Genomic DNA, 25,430 nt, shown 5'->3' on the forward strand with positions numbered 1-25,430 from the left:
ACTCATTCACTTGCTTGAGTAACCCAAAATATCACAAGCCTGGCACAATACTTTACATATTGCTAGCATATGACAATTTGAAATATCTAACATATATTTCTTTACAAACATATCCAACTAAGAGTAATACAAAAAAGAAAAGAAAAAACAAATTCGCTGCCTTCTTCAGTTCTAAATAATACATTGCTGGTCACATTGTAAGCTCAGGCAGTGCTGAGACTGAGAAGACAGAAAACAGTGAGAGCGGTTGATGGGATCCAGCCGGTCCTCCTTCTCGGCCTGAAAATAAGCCGAGTAAAGCTCTTCCCGGACATGCAATGTCTAAAGAGTGGACACAAAGCAATGCACGAGACAGCACTTTTATGTGATGAACGGGGTGGGATTGTGTTCGCAATTTGGTCGTTTCGGTGAAAACTAATGGGTGGGAAAAAGGAGGATGTTCAGATATATTTACACACATCTCAACGGAAAGCACAAGCCCAACGGAAAAAGATCTCAGCCAAAATGAAAAAGAAGAATTAGAAGGAGCAACTTTTCTCTTTTTTTTCAAAACTTTTTCCACGCACAACTATATAGCTTGTTTAGTTTTCTTTTTTTTTTCTCTTTTTTTTGCAAAGTTTTCATAAATACATTTCAGGCTGGGTGTAAATTTCTTTGCCCAAGAAGTCAAACTCATGAAGACTCATGATGCTCCATTGATGCTTTTCAACAACTCTTCTTCCTGCTGTGTGTTTATGGCACAAAAAGCCCCGAAAGGCTTCTTTAGTCAGTATTGTAAGAATATTAACAGTCATCCTCTGGTTGCCTTTCCTTTTAGTAAAACTCCTCCCATGAAGCTCTTCTCCACCAAGTTATTACTAGAGAACATTCACTTTTAATATTTTTCATGAGTTTATGATCACTATATACTTTTCAAGAAGGCATGGTAGCAAAATAAGATCTGCTGGGACTTTGGGAGTCTGTGCTTCACACAGTTAGTGGGCGGAGCTATACCCGCGTGGTGGAGTGGCCGTGGGGCAGGTTGGTACTGTTCTGGCTGCCACCGAAGGTGTTGAAGTTGTGCAGCGGCTGCATGCCAGCCAGGGAGTTGGGGATCATGGTGATGGTGCTGGGCGTCATTAGGGGAATGTCGTCGGGCGACCGGCGCAGAGTCAGCGTGTAGTCGGGCGGGCAGGTGAGCCGCAGCGTGTCATGGGTCTGCAGCGACTCGCACTCGTGGTGGTGCTCGTGCTCCAGCTGCTGCTGCTTCATCTGCAGGGACATCAGCTCCTCGCTCTGCAGGTGCGCCACGTCGTTGGCGGCGGCCGGCGTGTTGGGCGCGGCCGAGTTGCGCTGCGGCGTGGGGACGCGCCGGTTGGTCTCGTGCCTCCGCTTGTCCTTCTTGTAGTAGAGCGCGGCGAAGGCCAGGATGTTGAGGAAAAGGAGCGACGCCCCCACGGCGATGGTGACGCTCAGCTCGGTGGAGTAGTCCCGCTTGGTCTCGATCACTACGGTGGACTCGTCCGTCAGGTCGCCGCTCTTGCGCTGGTCGGTGGTCTGCTTGGTGTTGGTGGGTGGGACTCCTGGGTGGCGCGTGGTGGACGGCCAGTTGTTCTTGCCCGGGAAGCGTTTGGTGTAAGGGTAGGGCGTGGTGTCCTGCGGCGGGATCTTGGTGGTGGTGGAGACATATTGAAAGAATTCATTGATATTATGAAGGTGCGGGACCAGTTCCAGCCAGAAGGCCACTTTGGTAGCACGGTAATGATCTCGCACTCGTGGTTTGAGGCCAATGTGAAGGTAGAGCTGATCTTTAGGGTTGTACTTGGTCCAGGCCACCTCCTCGAACCGGTTTGGTTTGGTGTGGATGAACTTTGTGTCCTGTGGAACGGGCTGGTTTGGATCCCTGCAACATACAACAGAAGACATCAGGATGCTTTGATAACTAATAAATCCACAGAGCTTTTAAACACTGAAACTAAACAACGTGACCACAGGAGATTATGAAACACCACCATGACCTTTGTGGAGGGAACAGTGATATATGGCAGATTGTTGAAGTTTAAAGATTGAAGCCTTCTTCTTTTGTTTATAATGAAGCGAGATTTAGTTCCAATATTTCACTAAAATCAGAGCTGTGCAACAAACCCCAGTCTCTTCACTTGGACAGTCATTTTCTAACATTACAAAGAAATGTCGTCATTTGCTAGAAACGGACTGTAGGTCATTATATTCATCTGATTTAGTGTCTGAAGTGAGGTTCACCCAGATGGGAGAGCAGTCCTTCACAGGACACACACAAATCCATATGCAAACAGGATGAACTTGCAAACAAGGAAAAGCATGTGTCTAGTTTGCAGCACTGAGCAGCCATATGTCACCAACATGGTCAGTTTAGAATGATCAACAGATCAGGTGAGTTATATTATAGTAGAGATCCGGACAACAGGAGCTAAACTCTGACATGGAGTGACAGGGTTTGTGATGAGGACATGCAGGACCGGGGCTCTCCAGGGTCTGGAACCTGTGGTATGAGTACACGCCTCACTGTGGCTGCTTCCACACTATAACCTGAGATTTTATGTTTATTTTTATTACCTGCTCCAATGGGCCTGAATTCAATAAATGGATCATGCTGAAGCTCTTCAGATAATGAGCCAATCATTACGATCAGCTGTGACACACAAATTGAATATTCCTTAAAATGTCCTCCATACGCCGACGGTCCAGCTTCAGGAGATGTTTTATTAACTTTAGAGAAGCAAGCCGGGATAAGACGGGAAAACAACGTGTTTGAGACGTTTTCATGGGAAATGAGCTCTGAGCTAAATCCTGCATATTTATAATACTTTATTTCTACAGTTTTCAACATATGGAGAAAAACAAGCAAAAAACAAAGCACATAATAAAACAAAACATGTTATTAAATCATAGCACCGGTTGTTTCTACATTATTATGAACTATCCCATTCAAATAAATTAATAAATGAAATGAAATGATTATTGATATTGTACTTTTTTCATTTTGAACTTTTGCGTGATATTGTGTGGAAACATGATAAAAATAGTTTTTTCAGACATTATTTTCTGAAAGCTGAAGGAAACCACGACAGAGGGGCTGAGGAGCCATGTGTGGCTCCACATTGGTTCACTCACAGACTCCAAATAGACTCATTTATGTTTCAGGAAGCCTCAAGTCTGATCAATAAAAAATCTTTTTTGTGAACTGATGGGCGGACATACGCTTTATGATACAATAAACCATTGAATTCCCACAGTGAAGAGTAATGTGGGACTTCCGGTTTGTCTCAGTTGTTCAGATGTAGATTGACTCCAGAAAGGCTACAACCAAATGAAATCCACCTTTTGGAGCGGCTCAATCAGACCCGAACAGAAACTTTTAATGGAGCTCCGGGGAACTGTTCACAGGAACATTACAGCTCTGTGAAAGACGCAGATAGAGGCTGTTACCGTTCTGCTCTGAAATCGATGTTACCTGTGAGGGTAACTTCTGTTCTTCCCTGATTCAGCAGCTGGCAAACTCAACACAGGACCCAGTTTACAACTCGAGGCGCTGCAACATTTATTTATCTGAACCTGTACCTGAGTTTACTGCCACCTCACATCTCGTGTCATGTCCTGTCCCACTGCTAGTCTTCATACTGAGCATGACACTAAGAAAGTTTAGGAAAATGTTGCTGGCAGAGTTTTCAAACACAGTTTCTCATTCAGTGGGGAATCGGGGTTATACACCTAACAGTGACAACACAGGAAGCAAACATGAGGCTGCTCCCCTCAAACAACTTGTGAGCTCGATGTTTGAGGAGGAATTCATGGCAGCCTGGAGATCTGCCTCAAACAAACAGCCGATTCAGTCATCAGAGAAGCTCTCGGACAAACCACAACAGTCACGTTGGGTCTGCAAGCTGAGGATCTGAGCTGGATGTGGCTCTTTAGCCCTTCTGTTCACAACAATGCAGGCTTAACTGTGGGTTGGATAGAGGAAATAGAAATAAATAGGAGTTAAATAACAGTTTTATTTATCTGTGATCATTATCTATTTTCATCTTATGTTGACATGTACTTTGAGTTTTAGTTTGAAGAACCGGAAGTTGATTCTGCTTGAAACCGGAAGTAGTATTCTCGGCTATTTGAGGTAGCTTAGTAGCACATTTTGTTTCTTCAGTGACAGAAGAGAGAAATGTATGAAAAACCCAAACTTTTGTGTTCAAATGTAGAAATTATTTGGTGAATAAGATCCTGATTTGTAATCTTGTTTTAGAGGTTGGAGAACCAAGGAAGAGGAACTTTGATTTGTCTCGGCTTCTCCAGAAAGAACTCATCCTGGGTAAGCTAGCTCATGCTATTGGGGATGAATTATACATTTTACGTTGGTTTTGAGGGATAATCTTACATTTAGTTTATGATTTGAGTTAAAATTGCATTTGATTTATCCTGTATGTTGTAATTAGCACCTTGTAATATTTTTACAGTGTGAAATGCTAATCACCTTCACTGAAGAATAAACCCACCTTCATTAGGAAGGTAAAATGTCATTTATGAGAGGTAAAAGCAGCTAAGCTGTAATTTATGTACATTCTGTTAATTCAAAAAGACTATAAAAAGAGAGAATATAAAGTGAATTTGTTGATAGGATAGAAGCACATAATTGAAATTCAATGTAATTACACTTTGTTAAAATGGAATATTTTCACAACTTGAAATGTTTTCTACGGAAATTACTATGGTGATCTACCTGTGAACTATAATATTTTGATTTCCTTAAAGGAACGAGAATTTAATCATGTACAACGCTGTGTATGAATGTGATTTGACATCATTGAATGAGAACATGGACTGTACACCTGTTCTGTAAATACAGCTCAGGGTTTTTGAACCTTGGAAAAAACTGCAGGTCCAGCTTTGTGTCAAAGGAGGCTGACAAGCGATCCAGTGATGGCGAGCCTCCCAGTCAACATCTGACCTCCCAGTTGATCTCTCATCGTCCGGTCAACCCAGGATGATCCACCGCATCATTCAGCGGATCTTGTGGTAGGATTGTGTCTGTCCCACTGTCCGACACCAACGACAGCCTATGGTAGATGTCCCCCTTAAACTTTGACTATTTCACCGACTTACCAACTTCACTTGAACATTAATTGGATCCACAACAGACATTTTCAAATTGACAATTTATTAAATTTTTTATTTTTCTTAGTATCGGACCCATAGGTATTGTGTTGTAGTTGTATTTTGTTATTGTTGATCTATTTGTTCAAACTGAAAAATTCAAAATAACGCCTTATACTTGTGTCCAGTGGATTATTGCTTTTACTCCCAGCTCCTACGGACCGAGTAGCGACGTGTACATACTCTGAAGTGGGTTACATATGTAATGAGAGTACTGAACAAAACAATAATGCTAAAATGGCTAACCTGGACTAAAAATGGACAAAACTGTTAAAAAAAGGCCATAAATATTTCTTGAAAGGGGCTTAAAAATAACCCAACTTTATTTCTTAAAAAGGGATAACAATGACTTTAACAGATTGAAAGTATGTTTGCTGAAACATCTCAAATAGCTAAAGTGATGTGAATTGCTTGCAATAGCCAGATATATTTGGTAAAAATGCGAGAAACAGGTAGAACTTCACAACATTTAATGCTATAATGGCTAAAATTAAAAAAAATATAGTAAAAAAGGGCAAAAAAAGACTTAAAAAGGCAACAAAAAAGAATATTACTGTAAATGGCACACATAGCTAAAATTACAAGTATATGAAAAAAGGAAAAATGACTGAAACTGTCAAATACTGTGAAAATGTCAAGATGTCTAAAACCATCAAAAACAAATATTAAAACAGTTAAAACTATAGTTAAGTCCAAGAACTGGTCAGAAAACTTTTTATTGACTATAGTTCCTAAACGTGATCAAGTCACCGGAAGCTCTGGTTGTTATTATATTGTTGAAGATGAACCTAATCCAGGAGTCGAATCTGAGTTTTTGGAAAGGTTTCTGCACTGATGAACTAACACATGACACAGACCAGGAGGAAGACCTCTTCTTCTTCAGAATACTGTGATGGCCTTTGATATCTTATTAGCCGAGGCTCACTGGAACAAGGGCAGGCTGGAAATCTTTCCTTCAGTGACTCGACGTCACCGAGCTCTGGCCTGCTGGCCTCCACAGCTCCCAGCCGATAGTCAAACACAACATTTCCACTCAGTGTGGGTGAATTCCAGCCACTCGCAAAGTTTCAGTTCAAACAGATGTGGTGCAAAAATACTCCACACCTAAGAAATTCCTGCCCCTTGTTTTTGGTCAGGATTCTGCCTTTTTCCTTCGATTTGACTTTACTTTATTTTTCTCTGAATTCTGCCTTCGTTTTTCAGGATTCAGTCATTTGTCTTCCCTTCTCAAAGTTTAATTTAGGATTTTATGTTTTCTGTATATTCCAAATAATCTCCATTCATAAATCTATGTTTTTCAACCAAGAATCACTGTCATAAGAACAGATTTGTTTGTGAAAGGAGATGAACCTTTAAACTTAATTCCACATATTTTGGCACGTAAACAAATCAATTTGAAAAAGGTACTTTACTATACTATAAGAAAAACGCTTTCCTAATTCCAATACTTCTATATTCTACCAGTGAGTGTGTATTCATGCTGTTTATTACCATCCTGTTTGTTTGTATTGCTGAAGCTGAGCCAGAACTGCAAGAGCCAACATAAAGGAAGTTTTTCATCTTTTATAGAATCTCGCTTCGAGTCCAAAAACAGCGTTTTTAATTACCGAATTCAGTAGAGCTGTTTCCCATCGTTAAACTGTATTCTCATCTACGTGTGTGTTTTAGTAACATCACTTATGAGTGTCTGGTTTCGATGTTTTTACATTTAAATTCGGGGCACTTCTGAGAAAAACAAAGGAGCAGTTTTATAACAAGTCCTTAACGCCGGACATCTCTAAAGAACTTTAGACCTGAAGGTCGGAGGACTGAATGCCTTTTCATTACATATTCATGAAAATAGTAAATTAACTATTAGCGTTGTTTGTCTTCTTACCAAAGCGAGTGGCCATATGTGGTAACTCTTCACTGGACTGGTAAAGTGAATGAAATCCTAGAAAATCTGAATAGAAACTAAATAGATTTGCACAATTTGTCATGCTATTATCATCATGCTGTTATGGCTCATCAAGTGTGTTACTTGTATTTATGTTTCATGTTCTGTGCCTTAGTTTAGCTTCATGTTCGGTCTTTTGGGTTTAGGTTTATGTGAACTTAAAGTCACTCGTGTCTAATCTTGTCTTGCACTTCCGAGTCTGACTTCCTCCCTTCTTGATCGTCTCGAGTGATTTCACCTGTTCTCCTCTCCCGCATATAGAAATAGTCCTAGACTACCTTTGTCTTGTTCCCAGTTGGTCTGGTTCAGACTCCCACTTATGTTCCTGAAGGTTCCCATGTTTTTCCAAGCTTCCGTTTTGTTTTTTAACCTTCCTTGTGAGCACATTTTATTTTTGAACGCTGTGCCAATTAAGACTTTTTGATAAAGCACGACAGGTTCTTAGTCGTGCATTTGAGTCCACGTGCAAAAATGCATGTCGAAAGAGAATGACAGAACCGAGTTTCTAGAAATCAGACCCACAAAAATTGAAAATCTCATGGTAAAGTGTTTTGACATCTCAGTCTTTAAACCCGATTCTTGTATTTGTTTTCCAAAGATGTTAATACCTACTTTAAAATGAGCTTTCTATAGAGGAAAAATACAAAATTCTACCACATCCACCCAATAAATCTTTTTTCTGTATTGAAGGATATTTGTACTCTAAGTATTTTTATCGAGGAATTACAGCGTTTTTTTTAACTAAGAAAAGGTGAGATCATTGTGATTCATAAATATAGTGACAAATTTGGGTAAAAAGAACCTTCAGTGTGAAAAAACTAAAGTTTCAACAGTTTTCTGCAAACTATATATAACTACACTCTGCTTATGGAGTTAAACAGCTGTACTATAAATACCAATGTGAATGTCTCCTCTGCATCAGCCTCTTATGCATTAATGCTCCATGCTCACATCTCCTCACGTTGTTCAGGCTGACACTGCGAGCGCCGCCGTCTCCACGTGGATCTGTACATAAAGCAGAGCCAACATGTGTCGGCGTTTCACTTAAGGCCTGTCGTCCCAGTGCTAACATATGCCGGAACAATATGCCGCTCCTCCGTTGCTCCATAAGAGAGTGAAAAACACGGCTCCAGGCCTTTACTGCTCACTGAACCACGAAATCCATCCTTTACTGCACCGAGCATCCAGTGTGTGTAGAACAGCAGCCACTCCTCGCCATAGGTCGGATTACTCTGCGTCTGGCAGGTGTGTGAAGAGTGAAAATCCACGGTTGCACTGCGTGTCACCAGCGTTGTGCAACACACGCTTTCATGTGGGTGCATGAGCGGTAATGTATTCAGCATTACCTCCAGTGTCTGACAGCTAAGCCGCTTTAAGAGGCTGCAGACAAGGCAGCTTGTAATAACTTTTTCAATCAGAAATATCAGGTCACAGCAGCACTTTTCTGTGTGTGTGTGTGTTTTGGTATTTTTGTCCACGGTTCTGTTTTTGTTTTTTCTCCCCGAGCAATAGTTCAGTCGATATAATGTCAAAGCAAAAAGATACTAAGAGCCAACATAAGTTTCCACAGCCTGAGGCAGTGTTCCCCAACGCAGATCCTGGGAGACGATGTAGCTTGTGTCTGCTGAATACGGCTGGACAACAGGAGTACACACTGCATCCCGGTTAGCCTGATCACACAGATAAAGTTCCAGTAATAAACCAATGAAAACTGCCATTAAGCTCCAATGAGGAAGAGAATGACAACTCCAGTGTTTTGTGGGTGAAGTGATTCTCGAGATTTTACTTTCTGTTTGTGTACTGGAATATAATGCACTGCCCGTATAACACACAGGCTCAAAAACCGCCATAAAAGACGAGTTTTGATGTAGAAAAACGAGCTGCTGCGCCAGGCAGACTCAATCCAGACCTTTTGTAATTACTTGATAGAGTCAATTCAAAGAAAGTTTACACAGAATCACTTTTCATTTATTCTGGACCGTTTCCATTCGTCATTTGACCCGTTTAAATCGAACACGTTGGAGAGTCTCTGAATGACTTTGTGAAGTTACAAAGAAGCAATCAGAGACAAAAAAAAAACCACATTAGTGATTATGATAGTCAAAAAGAAAAAGACAGAAACGCCTTGTTTGCTTTCTCTGCCCACAACTTTAACATAAAAGCCCCAAAAAGTCCACAAAATGTGGTGTTTTGGTCCATAACGGATGTGTGCAAACCACTAGCGGAACCTTCTTAACGTCATGTTTGTGTCTTCAGGGCTGAGCGCTGATATTGGGAGCCTTGAGCAAGCGAATGTAACATAGTCAGCTGGGCCGTTTCCACCGCGACAATCATCCAGAGCATCCGCGCCCTTTATAGAAATATCAGGAAAAGTTTCTCAACATCTACCTGTTCCCTTAATCACAATAGGAGGCTCTGTGTTACACGCTCAGAGTGATGAATCTGCTTCCAGCCGGAGTTTTATCGGAGGCAGGCTGGAAGAAAAGAGTGTGTGAGGAAGCTGATGAGGCGGCGACTGGACGGGAGCCAAACAGAGAGCAGGGGAGCGGACGCTGCAGTCCATGAAGCTGATCAAGACTTTATTTATTCACCTTAAAGTGAATTTTCAGAATGACTGGGCTGCAAACACCCCGATACATAATCTCAAGGTGTGGGGAGGTAAAAAAAAAAAAAAAACGTGAGCCAAATATAAACAGACAAATCCTTTCATCAAATGCAGCCGCGGAGGATTGGACTTGTTTTATTAACCTCCACTTGATCTCTTTGACTCACCAGTTCATCACTGAACAAAACTTTCTGCTCGTGCCTCGCCTCAAATCTGTCCCGGATTAGCAAGTACTTATATCTGCCGCGTGTGAAGAAATAAACACAGTAAACCCATGAAGGAAGAAAAGGTTTTTACAAGGACAAGCTACCGGAGCCACATGTGGCTCTTCAGCTCCTTGATAGTGGCTCAAGGAAGCTTTTACTAAATTATGAGTAAATAAAATGTTATTTTACTACTGCTGTTTCACAAAAGAACTCATCTCGTGGTTAGAAATGGCGAAATATAACAGCAAAATAGCAAAAACTGCTAAAATAAAAAGAAATTGTTAAAGCAAATCAGGCCAAAGAAAAATTTTAAATAGAAAAAAAGAAACATCTAATGAAACAATAGGAATTTTTAATATTTGTGTGGAGTTTCTCCTCCACTTTCCTCCCAGAAACAAGCATCGACCCTGAACACACCTGAGGTCGGACATTTGATATTTTTCCATATTTTAAAGCGAATCCTCAGTTAATGTTTTGCACAAGTTTAAAATGGATGGTGTCATTTTCATTATGACCTTGAAGCTGAACACAGTGACTTCGTGACAAACATACTGTAACTGAAATATGACGCCTTAAGAGAGACTGTCGCTGCACACGCCTCTTCTTGTTGGTGGGCTTGTGTGTTCGAGTAGAGTTTGTGTATTGAGTGGCTTTTCAGCCGGCTTAGATTGAAATATGCTGGGATTATGAATAAATTGACCTTTTGGGCTACAAACACATCTGACATAGAGTAAGACTCATTGATTAAATGATAAATGTAGGAGGAAGAATGGCTTCAGATTTCAATGGGAATGATGATGCTACTGAAAGGCTTCATTGTCCAAATGATGTCACGTTGTGAGAAAAGGTATTTAGGAAGCAAAGAAAATCATCTTTTACCCTGTTTTGGCGAAGTTGGTCCAGTAGGTCATGACGACGGCGCTCAGCATCACGTCGTTCTTGGAGAAGTTGCAGTTGAAGAGATCGGTGGGGCCGATCATCGGGATCCCGAACACGTAGGGTACCTCGTCGCCGTGCGCCGAGTCGGCCCAGCTGGGCTTCATGTCGCTCTGACAGTGGTGGTAGAAAGCGTAAAAATAAGTGGGCGAGCCGTACTGCGCGTGGAGGTCGGCCGTGGCCACAGCCGGCGCCACCCACTGGTGGTCCGTGAACAGAGCCACCAAGGTCTTGCGGCGGGTCTCCGGGTTCTCCTTGTCTGCCCAGTCGGTGTACATGAACTTGATGGTCTCGCGCAGCGTGTCTTTGCCCTCCGGGTAGCCGTACAGGTGATCCACAAAATCAGACACGGCAAAGTCGAAATCGTTGGCAGATACCCCGTCCTCGCTGTCCACGATGCCGTCCACAAACTTAAAGCCCTCGCCCTGGTTGACCCCCAGCATGATGTCATAGTTAAGGAACTCCCCCTGCTCCATGAGGATCTGAGGGTCATCAGGGATCACGTCGCCGTCAATCACTGGCCCGAACGCGATGTGGTACTTTGCAGGCGTGACGTACTGCTCGATCAGCTCCTTGTAGTTCTTCTTCTGCAGGCACTCCACCAGGTCGATGGTGTCCAGCATGTTGCAGCCCACCTTCTCAGCCAGGGCTCGCGTGTACTTGGCAGGCTGGTAATTGACAGCCCAGCTGGACAGCGCCGTGCCACTCTGGATGATGGCTTTCTGGAACAAATCTGAGATTGGAACTGGTATTAGTGACACATTCCCACACAAACACACTGTGTGGGTGGGAAAGAGCTTCTCATGAAAAGCAAGATTTACTTTGGGGGAAGACACTGAAAATTACTCAAATTTTAAGGCATGCTATTATTTGTTTCATGGAGAAACATAGATGCAGATAATGAAACACTTAAAGTAGTGGTTTACATACAGAAAAAAGGAACAAACTGTTGGCAATGAAGCGTTGACAGGCTTTTAAACAGCTTGTACTGAATTACAGTGGGTAACAATGGTTTATAACCTTCTGCAGCTAAATACATTATTACTACTATAGCCTGGCACCTGCTTGTCACCCAGTATGACTTTAATAATCAACAAATAGCCAGTTTACTGGTCCGACCCCTCAGATTAGTCTGCATCTGGCCCTCGAACTGAACTGAGATTAACTCCCGCGATCCAAACGATTCCAGTCAGAATCGGTCTTCCAAGCTCCGACTCCTTTCATGCTCACAAAAACACATTTCACAGCAAACAAAATGATGATTCAGAGAACCGACGCTCCGTCTTTGTGTCCCTAATGAATGAATGAATGACAAACTGGAACACAGAGACGTTTGCTGTTTACATCAACGGCACCGGAGGCACTTTCCACATCCTTCAATACTGTTAGCACCGCTTCAGCAAGTAGGCCACAATACACGAGGAACACTGGAATAATGTGTGTTTTTGTGGCTTCTATTTATACTCATGCAAACACGGCGGTGGTGGTGACTCAACCGGGTCGACTTGAAAAGTATGTTTTGAGCACAGAGCAGACTATTCCCACTCGGCCTGCTAAACTGTGCACAAGCTTCCACCGTTCCTGCTGTTAGTCGGAATATCGGTTCAGTCTCTCCTCCATTTCTAAACTTTTCAAACAGAAGAGAGACGTTCAGAATTTTTCTGTTGACTAGACGCAAATTGAAATGAAGATGACTCGACTAGTAAAAAAATAAACCTTCAGTAAAAGTCAAGAATTTTTTACCTTGTCCCTGAAATATATTGCTTGTATTGAGATCCAATTAGAGGCTAATTGACATACTTATTTACTGCTGCGATTCTCACTCTGTAGCTTCCACCAGTGGTGAGAGGGTCAATGACAGTTAACCAACTGAAAGAAACCCTAACTGACCTTTTTAGATATTTTGATTTCTGACTCTTGATTTCATCACAGTTAGCCATGTAATACCACTTTCTACCACATGATGGTGCCGTGTGCTTCTCCATGATCTTTTTTTGATTGATTAGATGAAGTTGCTGATTAAATGGTAGATGAAATTATTAAAAAAGAAAAAGATTTCTAATCATCTTGGTAAATCGCTGACTCATCGAGGACAGACTGGACGCTACAGTGACTCACACCCATCGTATTTTCACGTCTACAAGGAGGGTCAGAGACTTTTGTGTTCGACCACCAAGGCAGCTCAGCAGCAGCAGTACCACCAAACAAAAGAAGCAATATCTGTTCCTTCAAGTAACCAGATGAAGAAAAAACACAACCCAGTAAACAGAAAAAACTGAATATTGAATAAAACGTCCACATCTCCATCCAGAGAAGAGAAATGTTGAATGTCTGTAAAGGTTTCTTTGCCTGAAACCTGAATAAAGATGGAAATTGCCTGCACATTTTTGGAAATCCATCTCCTCTCGTCGGCTGTATGTCCTTGCTGTTGCACCAAACCTGTTCACTTTAGAAAAAGTTTGAGATTTGAGAGACCCAAACAAACACGAATCACAGGTTTGGGTTTTTCCATTTTCAGCCCCATCTCCAGAGTTCACATGTTAGAAATGTTTTCTATGAAACCTATTTGTAGAGATTGGAGTGAATTCAAAATATTGTATTGTTTCCTTTAACAATTTGCTTGGTGGTTTGTTCGGCTGGATTGGAGCCTTTTGTGGGCCAGTTTTGGTCCACGTGTCTTATGTTTGACACTGCTGGTCTCAGTACTTTCAGCTATTCTAGCAGTTTAAGCCATTTGAGTAATTTTCCCCTTGTCTGCTTCCCTTTCAATTTCAAACTACTTCTCTGGAGTTTGGCTGCACATGCTTGAGTGTATTTCTGTGACATGATCGGCTGACAGCTGACTGACTGACTGACAGCGTGACAGCCTCGCTCATGTGCCAAACTGAAAGGTTCCCCGGGTTCAGTGGAGAACAAAGACTTTAGGTGAGGACAGGACTCAACCTGTGAGAGTCGAAAGCTCAGAGATAAAGAACCTAAATAAGTCAAACCGAGACTGGAGGTGAAAGCAGCAGCATGGCGATAAGAGTATATAACTCTTAAAGGGTCAAAATGGACATTTTTGGAACCAGTTGAACTAATATAACACAAATGTTATATACACAACATACCTGAGGTGAGACACATACGTGAGATGAAAACATTTGAACGTTTCCTTCCTCGTCTGCTTTGCCAAATCACAACAAAAGGGTCAAGCTGCTTCTCCCTTCAAGCAGAATACAATGAACCGGCATCTCTGTGCTCATGAAAACATAAGGAGTATCTCTGCTCGTCTGGAAAGCTCGTCGCTGCTGACTGGTAGTGCTCTATTGTATAATTTTATAAGAGACTATGGAGGACTGTATAAAGTCTTGAGGGATGTTGTGTTTGAGACATTATGCTGGATTCAAGAGGCTTCCTGCTTCAAGATTGTGGCTCTTAAACGTGAGGCACAATGAAAATGAGCTTTACAAGTTTAACTATAGCAGCTTTCTGAGTCTATTTACCATGTGGAGGTTAGGCAGGAGGCTTGCAAACCTTTGGGAGCAAATTGAGCTGTGGTTCTTGTAAAAACAAAAAAAACATAGTTCGATTTAATCTAAATAAAGAAATGTCTCAGAGGAAAACACTGAGTTTGATTCATCTACTTTCCCTGACAACCTGCTGGAGCTTTGTATGTGAGAGAAACGTCTGAAAAATGGGTAAAAAGGAGTACCTGGCCTTCTTATTGTTACATTTTGTTGTATTTACTATTGTGATTGTCACCAGCTTGGCTGTGGATAGGATGTAAGGAGGACAACGAAAGAAAGAATACAATAAGATGATATGACTTCATAAAAACATTACATTATAATGTTGTTATCAAGCTATGAAGTACTAAAGCATGTTATTAAAGTTGTATTATTAGGCCAGGTCTATGTTAAACCAATATATGTGCATGATTCTCTAATTGAAACAAGAAAAATGTGCAAATGAGCCAAAAAGCTTAAAAGCAGCCACATAAAGCTAAAATGGCTAAACGTGGAGTTAAAAAAACTTCCCTAATTCAACAAAAGTTTCAGTTTTCTTTTAATAGAAGAGTGTCTAAGACGATTTAAGGTAGTTTTGGTTAAAGCCGGCCTATTTGGGATCTTTTTGCTGGCCATTCAGAGCATAACTCCTGCGTCTCGCTCACGTCACACACACACACTTTAAAGCAGCCACGGCTCCAGGATTGGATGCAGTCCACGTGTTCTTGATGTGAAGCCGGACGGCTTCAAAGTGCAAGAGAGGGAGAAGATGCACACACAGAGCATAAATGACAGGATGATGAAAAGGCCGCTGTGTGTGAGCGTGTCTTCGTACCTTCTGAGTAATGTGAGAGTGTGAGCAGGCTGACGCACGAGGCCCCGGCTCCGGAGCCAAAAATGGTCACTCTCTTGGGGTCTCCTTTGAAGGCCTGGATGTTTTCTTTGATCCACCTGAGAGCTTGGATTTGATCCAGCAGGCCGTAGTTGCCCTTGGCCGCCTGGTCTCCTGTGCTTAGAAACCCTGCAGTGATGGAAACACAGAAGGAAAAGCACAACACACTTAGAATTTTTCTTGGCACAGACTTTTTGTGGACTTACAGCTCAGAATATAAATAATAATCCTGGTCTGTGGAGGTCAGAGGTCACATTTCTTCTGTCTTGAGGCCTGGAATCTCATAACGTGCATACTTCCATGTTAGGGAGTTAAATTGGTGGAGTATGTGGTTTTCTTTGTGTGTTTTTTTTTTTCTTGGCACAAATAGAAAGTGCATATTGACATTACTACAATATCAGAGATGTACTTTTCTTCTCTATGGAGGAACTATTACACTTATTTCCATTGTTTTCAAACCTCAAAACTCTTTTCTGTCTCTTATTGTAGCATTTTGATATGCGATATAACACTGAGAGGTTGTAATTTGACACCAGCCTTAGCATCCTGCAACATTGTCTGCATAAAAGGAAGTCTAAAAGGAAACCAGGGGGTGTCAAACATTAAACTCGTGGCCCAAAGATGTGGGGTTACCAACATGACATCGCCTCTGCAGCAAAAAGAAACTTAGAGCAGATGAACCATCAGAATTGCAGAAAAAAAACACGAGTTTTCATTGAACCAGTGAAAACAATAGAACGCTGAAATGTCTTATATCTCTGAGCTGATATTACAATAATTGTAAATGTTTTAATAATCTTGCACAATTTTTAAGTTACGATGCTATAATGTCACTAGTTTAGGTATCAGGCAGTAAGAGGCCTTGATGCCCCTTGTACACACCAACCATCCTCAAAGTGCAGTCATGTGGTTTAATGTTTTTGATATGAGCCAGAACATGATAACAAATACAGACGAGCAGAGAAAGTTCTATATAAACAACCTTTTCTTCATTTTTCTTCATTTTTGGGGTTTACTTGTGCGTCTGAATTTCACCAAGTGAAATATGATAGAAGATGTTATATTTTAAAAATGACCAGAATCACTTTCATGTCTAGTTTGGTATTTCAATGTTAATTAGCTTTAATCTTTAACCCTGTATGTGACCTTAATCCATCAGTAAGACTTCAATGGAAAAGCTACAACCTTTAAAGTTTGTATTTCATATATATATATATAATACCTTCCACACAACACAAATCACAACAAAACCATAGAGAGGAAAACCAATTTACAGATAAAGCACAAAAACCTAAATGCATGTGATACAACTGATGCTGAATGAAGTGTGTCCAGCTTCTGCCTCCTAAAGCTCTTAGAAAAAGACTAAAAGCTTTTTATAGTTCAAAACGAAGAAGCTCATTGCTAAAGCCTGTTAACAAAGTAATATACACGAGAAGCCTCCATGGGGCGTAAAAGGTCCTTTCATATCTGGTTTCAATAAAGTAGAGAACAAATGGTCCATATTTTGATTTCCAAATAGGATATTTATTCATTAGAATAGTATAAATGCACAAGGCAGACATGCCTGCAAGTTTAACTTCTTCAAATGCACCCAGAAGAGCCAGTATCATCAAATTTATATAAATCATGGCAGGAAGTCAGCATTTACAGGCCGTGCTGCAATGAATAACCCTCTGAATCTACTTCCTGCCCTCGGGGTGTCGTGTCAGCCACTCAGCATCCGGATCTGCTCCAGAGCACCGATCCTGCGCCACGCAGAGGCCTTTCAGTTAGATTTCACCCGTGGCAACGGAGACGCTTGGCCGGTGCACATCTCCTCCAATCCAGCGCCAGATCAACCGGCCTGGCACGGCACGCCACGTTCCAAACTTGTTGACAAATTAGCAAATGCGCCTAAACCCATTAAGTGGCTTTCTAAATGCTGCCACCGGGGGAAGTCGTGGCTCGTCCCTGCCAGGTCTGGGAGCTCGGCAGCCAAGCCTGGCAGGGGCCGGCGGTCCCGGCGAGCCGACCAGGACCGAGGCGCCGGAGATGACAAATGGGATGAGGACGACCGGATAGGAAGGAGGAAAAGAGGAGAGGAAAGGTAGCCTGTGGCTCTTTCATAGAGAGCAGATCCAGTTTGTCATGGTGAGGTGGAGGGGATGATGGGGGGGGGGGGGGGGTGGATTACAAGGCCTCTGGCAGAACGACCACAGACTGCCACAGGCAGTCCAGTCCTCTCCTCTCCTCTCCTCTCCTCTCCTCTCCTCTCCTCTCCTCTCCTCGCCTCTCCTCTCCTCTCCTCTCCTCTCCTCTCCTCTCCTCTCCTCTCCTCTCCTCTCCACCTTTGCTTCATTTTCCCTCCGTCCCTCGCTGCAGAGGGAATCATGCCTACCAGGCGCTCCCCAGGATGTGTGAAGATTAGCTTCATTTCAAAGAACTACGTCCCCAAAATAGACTGCATACGTAACCCAGCCCACCGCCTGGAGTTATGTGGCAGCCATTAGCACCAGCACAGGCTTATGACGATCCAAGACAATTCTCAACGTGAAATAAATAAACAAACACACAACCTCACACAGAAGAATTGTGAGCTAGTGAGCGAAACTGATCAGGAATGCTGCATTGCAATGATTGACATAATGTGCAAACAGGAATATTCAAATGAGTGTTTGATTGTTTGTGTTTTCTTGTCGGTGGAGCTCAAAATGAAATGTGTTGGCGGGAGAATTCAGGAGAGATTCAGAGAATTTCTTCCAATAAAGTAGAGACATAAAAGTTATGTGGAGTCGGCTGAGGAAAACTTCTCACTACAACCGCAGCATCTCTGCTGAAGAGTACAACCTCTTATTCAAACAGACACGATCGTACACAATGCAGATATTTTAAATCACGTTTTACATGAATCTATAAACATAAACTCGCCCCGGGCTTATGGACTTTATGGCTTGTGTGTGTTATTTGCCGCATCAGTCAATCCTCAGTGTGTCCCGTTGGCAGTTATTTCAGGTCTGACATGAGCTCCGACACTTTGGACTGAGGCGACAACGTCATGTGTGTCTCAACTTCAGATTCCTGTCAATATTCTGCATTTATTCCTGTTCAAAGAACGTTGAATGAAACAAGAGACCAAATCCCAGAAAAGTTCCACTTCGACTCTACGTGTTATTCATATCTCAAATGTGTGCTGAGAGAACAGCTGGTGATCTCAATCATTTTCACCTGGCTGGAAGTGTCAATGAAACTGAAGGTAATGTCCTGTTAACTCGGAGCTTCAGATTTCTCATTTAAAATAACGATATTTCACTTCCGAGGTTGATTCTGCAGATTCTGCAGAGACAGAAAGTCTCCGTAGCGCCACGATGCTTCTTTCTTATGATAATCACCCTTATCTTGTTGCTTCTGATTCCACTGAGAGAGAGACTGTTCTCTAATCATCAAAATGATTTTGTTGTGTGATTCTCTCTATCTGCTCACCAATAAAGTACAACTTGCTTCTATTTCCTATCAAAAGATCTTCATATTTTATGCCCCAGTTACACATCTTTCCCGCGACTTGCTCAGACGTGTCATGACGGTACATTAACTAAGCACTTACCAAGTCTGCCTGTCAAGAGAAACTGACGTTGGTCCTTTTGAATCTCACGTCAGCAATCTCACTGAAAGAGCAGACGACACTTTCTCCTTATAATTCATCCTGAGTAGTATTTTTAAACACACGCCATGAGAGCATTTTGCCATCTCTGTATTGACAGCCCTCCTCTGGCTCTAATTCCACTGCAATGCTTTCTGTTCGACACAGCAGGGGCCAAACGTCCACTCAGATCTCCATACAGCTCCACTTTAAGGGTTTCTATTCTGTTTTCGGCTCACATTCAAGCACTTTTGAATCAGGAACCTGTCACTGCAGTGAATGGCTGTCGGGGCCCTGATGTGGACTGATGCCATCTATTTCTCAGTGTCACTCACAGACAGAAGCTTCTATAAAGTTCTGCTGATACCAACTATTTATTCACAACGATACACACTTATTGGGAGCTTTTCCTTGTGAGAATGATTATTTGCGGAGATTTATGCTGCAGGGAGCCACTACAGCGGCGCTGTAGAGCCGCTGTAGTTCATGTCAGCAGGACTCTCTGCATTAGTTCTCCACCCACCGCTCTATTTGTGTCGATGCTGCATTGATGGTTGCAGGATGTGATGTGGGTCAAAGCCCAGTAAAGACAGGACACGGCTGCACTCAGGCATTAAACCTTGTACAGCTTAAAGAATACCGAAAACCTGATTTTTGTGGCTAAACAGATGCTGATGGACGTGAAATCGGAGAACATGAAGACTGTGTGAAACTCGTGTCGATCTGAATCACTCGATGCAAGCTTTACAACCAAAACATCTGTTTTCACTCCTTTCCAGCAAATAAAACTCATCTGCAGTCACAAAATGTGTTTCCCCATTAAAATGAAGATAACACAGCTCATAAAGTTGTAAGTGTAGTTTTGATGAACATAAAAATTTTATTTTTGGTTGCAAATATGAAGCTTGTCTTTTTACTTGTTTCATTCATTTTCAGTCATTGCTGTTGTACCATTTTCAGACACTTTTAGTGCTTTTAGCCATTTTATTATTCACTTTACATCATTTTAGATCATTTTAATTGCCTCAATGTTCTTACCATTTTGATTTTTGTTGACAGTTTGGCTGTTTTTACCATTTTTAGTGATTTTTAAGTCATGAAATTAGTCATTTTGAAAGATTGTCTGCTGTGCAAATAAACAAAAGATGTTAATGTGTATATGATTTTGTTAAAGTAAGTATTTCATTGCGTTTCTAGATTTTCTTTCAGTGGAACGAAAAAATAGAAAAACTTAAATCTCAGTGACACGCAGGATGAGGAATATTGGGTCCAATTATCACAGCAGTCCAACTGATGTGCAGCACTTCAGCAGATAAGTTCCTGACCTTGACATACGCTCTGGCCAGCTGTGTGCTGCTCATTTGCCAAGTGCAGAGGCAGAAGGAGAAGGAGAGGGAAGAGGAAGAGGCAGGTTCATTCTGACAACTCGCTGTAAATTTTGATGATCTGATGATTTATTGTTGTTTCTGAGTAACTCCACCAGTAAAGAGGAACTAACATCTGAGGTAAAAGGCAATGGACATTTTCAGGTATGTACTGCTACGGCACAAACTGATCTGTATCAGAAGAGAAGAAAACCCATAACCATGTGAGATGATCACTATGGTTTTCTCCTTTTATCATGTTATAATGATTTCCCTATTACTATCTATTTTAAGACTTCTCCCACCTCTTCAGCAAAACAGGTTTAGTCAATGACCACTTCAGAGATAATGGGCACAAACACAGTCCAACACTCATAAAACCAGTCAAAAATGACAGAAATCCAGTGTAAAGTCTCTCTAATCCGCAAACAAACATAGTCTCACCACAGTTCAAAATTTAACGAGAGAAAGCCATCTATCCATTTTCTCCTGCTTATCCATTTCATGGGAGTGGCAGTCTGAGCACCGTCCCCCAGATCATATTGCACCGATTAAAAACCTTGGGGACATGAACCCTCTACCTTGAGATTGCGAGTCTCATGCTCTACCAAGAGCTAGCCAGGGAAACCAGGTAAAACTCAATCTACACATTTTCTAAACTATAGAAATCCACCATGAACCTGATTAAAACTTAAGAAAACCCTTTTGACTATTGTGAAAAATACATAAAACCAATTTAAATCTCGACTAAACATTGTCTTCAGAAAACTAGACTTGACAATCTTGGCGATACCTGTGTTGCCAGAGTTGCTTCTTTGGTGCCAGTTAGCTGTTGGCTCAAATCCAGATCATGGATTGGATGGATTGGATCCGTTTTTCCCATCATGTCATGAGTCCTAATTGTCCGGAGGAGGAAAGTGTTGAGGGCTGATGGGGGTTCAGGTTTGGGGGTTGTGGCAGACTAGATTCACAGTCAGAATGCCAGTAAAGTCCTCATCATGTTATATGTTCCCAAACAGCTTGCCAGGAGACTACAGTTTAAAATTAGCCATCTGTCTAATGCCGACACGTTTACAGAACGTTGATTAATGTGCGTTGTCCGCGTACACAAATAAATGAAATGGCTTCATCAACATCATTTGATTATCTGTCTCCGTCACTGTTCCGCGAGGTGAATAAAAAAGACGGGCCATCTGTCTCCGCCTGCAGGATTGAGGTGCACGTTAACGCCGTCCCACTCGCCACCTCTCACACAACAACATCACTCACAGCGAAGCAGTTTGGACTCTGATTAGCTTTTGAGCTTCACGTGTCAGCTGTGATTAGATCAGACGTGTCGGAACAAACACTGTATATCATCTATACATCCCCACAGCTGTTGACCACTTTACTTGTGGCGTGAGCATGTACATGTAGTTAACTGAGACTGTCACTCTTTGGGTGGAGTGGACTCTGTCTCTCCTCGCAATGAAGACAAATCAGCCGAATCACACATTTTACAGGACGTTTTAGGATTCCCCCCTGGGATTAATAAAGTAATTCTACTCTTATTTTATTGCAGCGGTGCTATCAAACACAAGGATTCAGTCCAGCCTAAGGGATGACCTTGCAAAGTGTGAAAACTTTAGTGAACTGATTAATCACATTTGTCTTTCAATAAAAGTAGCTGCTGTTTCTAATTCGTCCACTTGGTGGCGCATTGATTGTGGCGCAAGGTCTCCAGTGGTGTTGGAGCCATTGGGAAGGCCTCTTGTGGGAAAACACAACTCAAACTTTGCGCTTCCCACAAGGAGGCCCAGAAAGTTCTAATCTGTTACCACTTGGGCAAGGAAAACAGTATTTTTAAATAATCCTATTCTCATTTAGGACTTTGTTACATACAAACAACAGTATTTCTATATTTGTAGAAGCATATTTTCACGTGACTGTTGGTTCCTTCAGCACGATGTGGTCTCTTATTGAGCTGCAGATATGTAAAGGGTTCTTCATTTAAATCTGTTGCCTGGGAGCCAAAATCAGAAGACTCAATCTGGCCCCAGAGATGATCCTGCAAACAATACTCAGAGCTGAAGTATTATTGAAAACTCCAAAGCTACTCTGAACACAAACATACTGGTGGATCAGATTATTTCACTTAATTCATGATACATTTAGTAAAAAGTGCATTAAACATAGACAAGCTGAAGTATAAACTGTGGGCTATGCATGGGGGATTACATAAAAATATAAAAAGAAAAGAGGAATAATCTCAATTTAGAGCTGTTAATTTATAGATTAGAAGGAAAAAGGCATTAGTGAAGCGTGATCACCTCACTCAGTAATATCTACATTTTGTGTGGTTGAATTGAACAAGTCGAGATTATGAGGGTGTTTTTTTAAACGCTGCTGCCATTTAATCTGTGCACATCTGAGTTGAAATTCAAAAAAAACCCAAAGATTTTCACAAATGCTGAAAATATCATCTGGGTTTTATCAAAAGGCTAATGTGCGATTGTGACACCATTTAATGACAGGGTGAAATGTCAGACTCCGCAGCCCTGGCTGCCCCATCCCGAGTGCCTCCATCCCGTTCACTGAAAGGTCATCCAGTTACAAGAATCATTGATATCAGGACGTCTCATGTCCAATAATCAGATTTCATTTAAAGACAAAGTGGACATAAATGTTATTAGACAAATAAGGTAAGAGCTGACCTGCGAATCCATATTAAATACAGCTTCTTAGTTAATGTCATTACAAGAATCGCAGTTCCCACTATTAATAACGTTAATGAAGTTACATCAGGCCAGCGACTCAGCTCCTCGATTTACAGTGGATTAATGCACGCATGGAGTTCAAACACAATCTGGTAACCAATACGTCAAACTAACAGACCTCGGTAATAAAAACAGATGGAATTATATACAAACACCATCTTCCGTTTGTGGCTTTTTGGTTTAAAATAAAAAACCAGCACAATGAAGGACACTTATCCAGTATTTTTCTTATTTAAGCAGCTTTAGGATCTTAGATTTTAAAGCTGGGGTCTGCAGCTCTTCAGCATGTGTCTTACAGAGAGCATCAGAGCAGACAGATCACACGATAATGGCAGTAGCTAACCCTGCTCTTTGTGCAGAAGATGATCTCTCCTGCAGATCACACACGTGAAGCACTAATTATCAAAAGGAGAGTTTAACCCCGCTGCATGCCACACATGAATTAGCCCGGCAGGGCGAGTCACGCAGGCCTCGACAAGGTGAAGGGGAGACGGTGAGAGCGAGGCGACGTGCAGCAGCTGAGCTCTGTAATTAGCGGGACTCTGTGGAGCCACACGAGGTCGCGTATTGGTGAACATCAAACCCCCCATGAGTGACGCGCTGTCGGAGCGCGTCAGCCCACGCCGGTGCAGCGGAGGGTCACATCATGTGGCAGATTTTGGATGACAGCAGAGCAATGAGTCACACTCAGAATAGCATTATGATAATGACTGAGGAAGACAAATGTGGAATTTCCTCACTTCTTTTCCTCACTTAAGCTGCTGCAGATTAGCTGTGGATGGCGAGGCTGCACCTCGCCTCCACGCACGTATTTCTGGGTATTTATGAGGATAACACCGGTGTCATTTATTTCCCCCGGAGCATTAACGGACATAAAAAAAGCTTGAAACCAATTTTCACACAGGTACAGAAACACTTTAAAAAGTAAACACTGCATAGAGTAATTCTTATGCTACCATTACTGAGTAAATACCACAAGATTATCAGAGCTATACTCACACAATTAGTTCTGGATAAACATCACAACTGGATTTGTTCCTCCCATGTATGTAATTAAATTAAAGCATATAGAATAACAATGTCTGCGAGGGTAAATGCTCATATTAAAAATCTGAAGGCAGCAACATGTTTTAATATGGCGAGAAACCATGAGGATGTTGCAAAGAACGTCACAATTTCTGTAAAAAAAAAAAAAAGAAAAGAATATTGAAACAAGCAGAATCTGAAAAGAAATCCCAGACCTGATGATGGAAAAATCATTTTAATTTGACCTCAGGCAGCACAGATATTGTTATGTAATGAAAGTCAATGGACCGACTTCCACTGGAAATACTAGAGTCTGTGAAAACTCTCTAATACCATTGTATGGGCACATTTTGCATACATAAATATAAGAAATTATAAATAATAAGTATATTTTTTGTCAACAGTGGGATAGACCAGTGTCTATAATCACTTTCAGTAAATTCTTTATTTAGCCATTGTCTGATTCTGTCTCTGTCGAGACTTTATTGTTGAAAGTCAGACTTTCTGATGTGACATTTAATTATAAAATAGTATTTGTAATGGCTGATGTGATCCATAAACAATAAACACTTTTACCATGCTACTTGGACATTTCTAATTGGAAATGTCATTCTGATTTGTGAGCAGGGGAGTTCAGTCACTCAAACAGTAAAAAATTAAAATTATTGGTTGCAGACAAGAGAATTAAACAATATTTAAATTCTGCCAACACTGTTTTAATCTCAATGACTTAACATAATTACCCAGTTAGCCCACTCCTAGCCCCACAGCAACAAAAGTACAAAAAAAAAACCACAAGTCGTAACACAATATAAAGCATCAGCAAACAACAAAACCAACATTCCCAGAAGAAAGCAGAAAATAGATCTCCTCTCCGAGAGTTTATCAAAACAAATTAAATTCAGGTTTCAGAGCTGGGAATTGACTTCAGAGTTTATGAATACCAATCAATCCACTCCATTTTGAAAAACACCCTCCAGATTCTTTTTCACTGCACAGGTTTGTCAATCTCTTAAGAACATATAGGTAGTAAAATATGTTTTGCAATGAAGTGAATCAAAGATTCAGGGCTTCAAAAGACGAAGTTATTTGTGGATTTTACCATGAAAAAAGAAATTCTGTCGTTGTTCGTTACGTTTCATGAATCCATGCATGTGTGTGGTTTCTACCTGTGCACCTTTAATGTCGGCGTTTCATTTTTCTTAGCTCTTCTGTCACCATGACGATGAAGGCCCATTAGCACGAGACGTCTTGGTGGCGTGACGGATGTTTGTTGTGTTTGCAGTCAGCAGAAATTGAGTGCAGTAAAATGTTGGTTATCCTCAGTCTAAGCCTGTCACAGACTCCTCTTCCTCTTCTTTTCAACGAGTGGCACCATTAATTTGTTGTGACTGGTGGCGTTATGACTTGTAGACTTCTTCAAAGTGGCTCCTCCG

General features: G+C 41.5%; 1 protein-coding gene across 1 annotated transcript in view; it reads right to left on the reverse strand.

The window, feature by feature from the left end:
* Positions 1-611: 611 nt before the first annotated feature.
* Positions 612-25,430, reverse strand: part of nlgn4xa (neuroligin 4 X-linked a) — an 81,065-nt gene continuing 56,246 nt past the window's right edge. The window contains exons 4-6 of the mRNA XM_080492669.1: positions 15,173-15,358; positions 10,793-11,582; positions 612-1,882 (exon numbers count right to left, since the gene is read on the reverse strand). Of these exons, the coding sequence (XP_080348795.1) occupies positions 988-1,882; positions 10,793-11,582; positions 15,173-15,358 (1,871 nt within the window). The 3' untranslated portion in view covers positions 612-987. The remainder of the gene's footprint in view (positions 1,883-10,792; positions 11,583-15,172; positions 15,359-25,430) is intronic.

The sequence above is a fragment of the Lipophrys pholis genome (assembly GCF_963383615.2).
Source record: "Lipophrys pholis genome assembly, chromosome: 23".
Classification (NCBI taxonomy): domain Eukaryota; kingdom Metazoa; phylum Chordata; class Actinopteri; order Blenniiformes; family Blenniidae; genus Lipophrys; species Lipophrys pholis.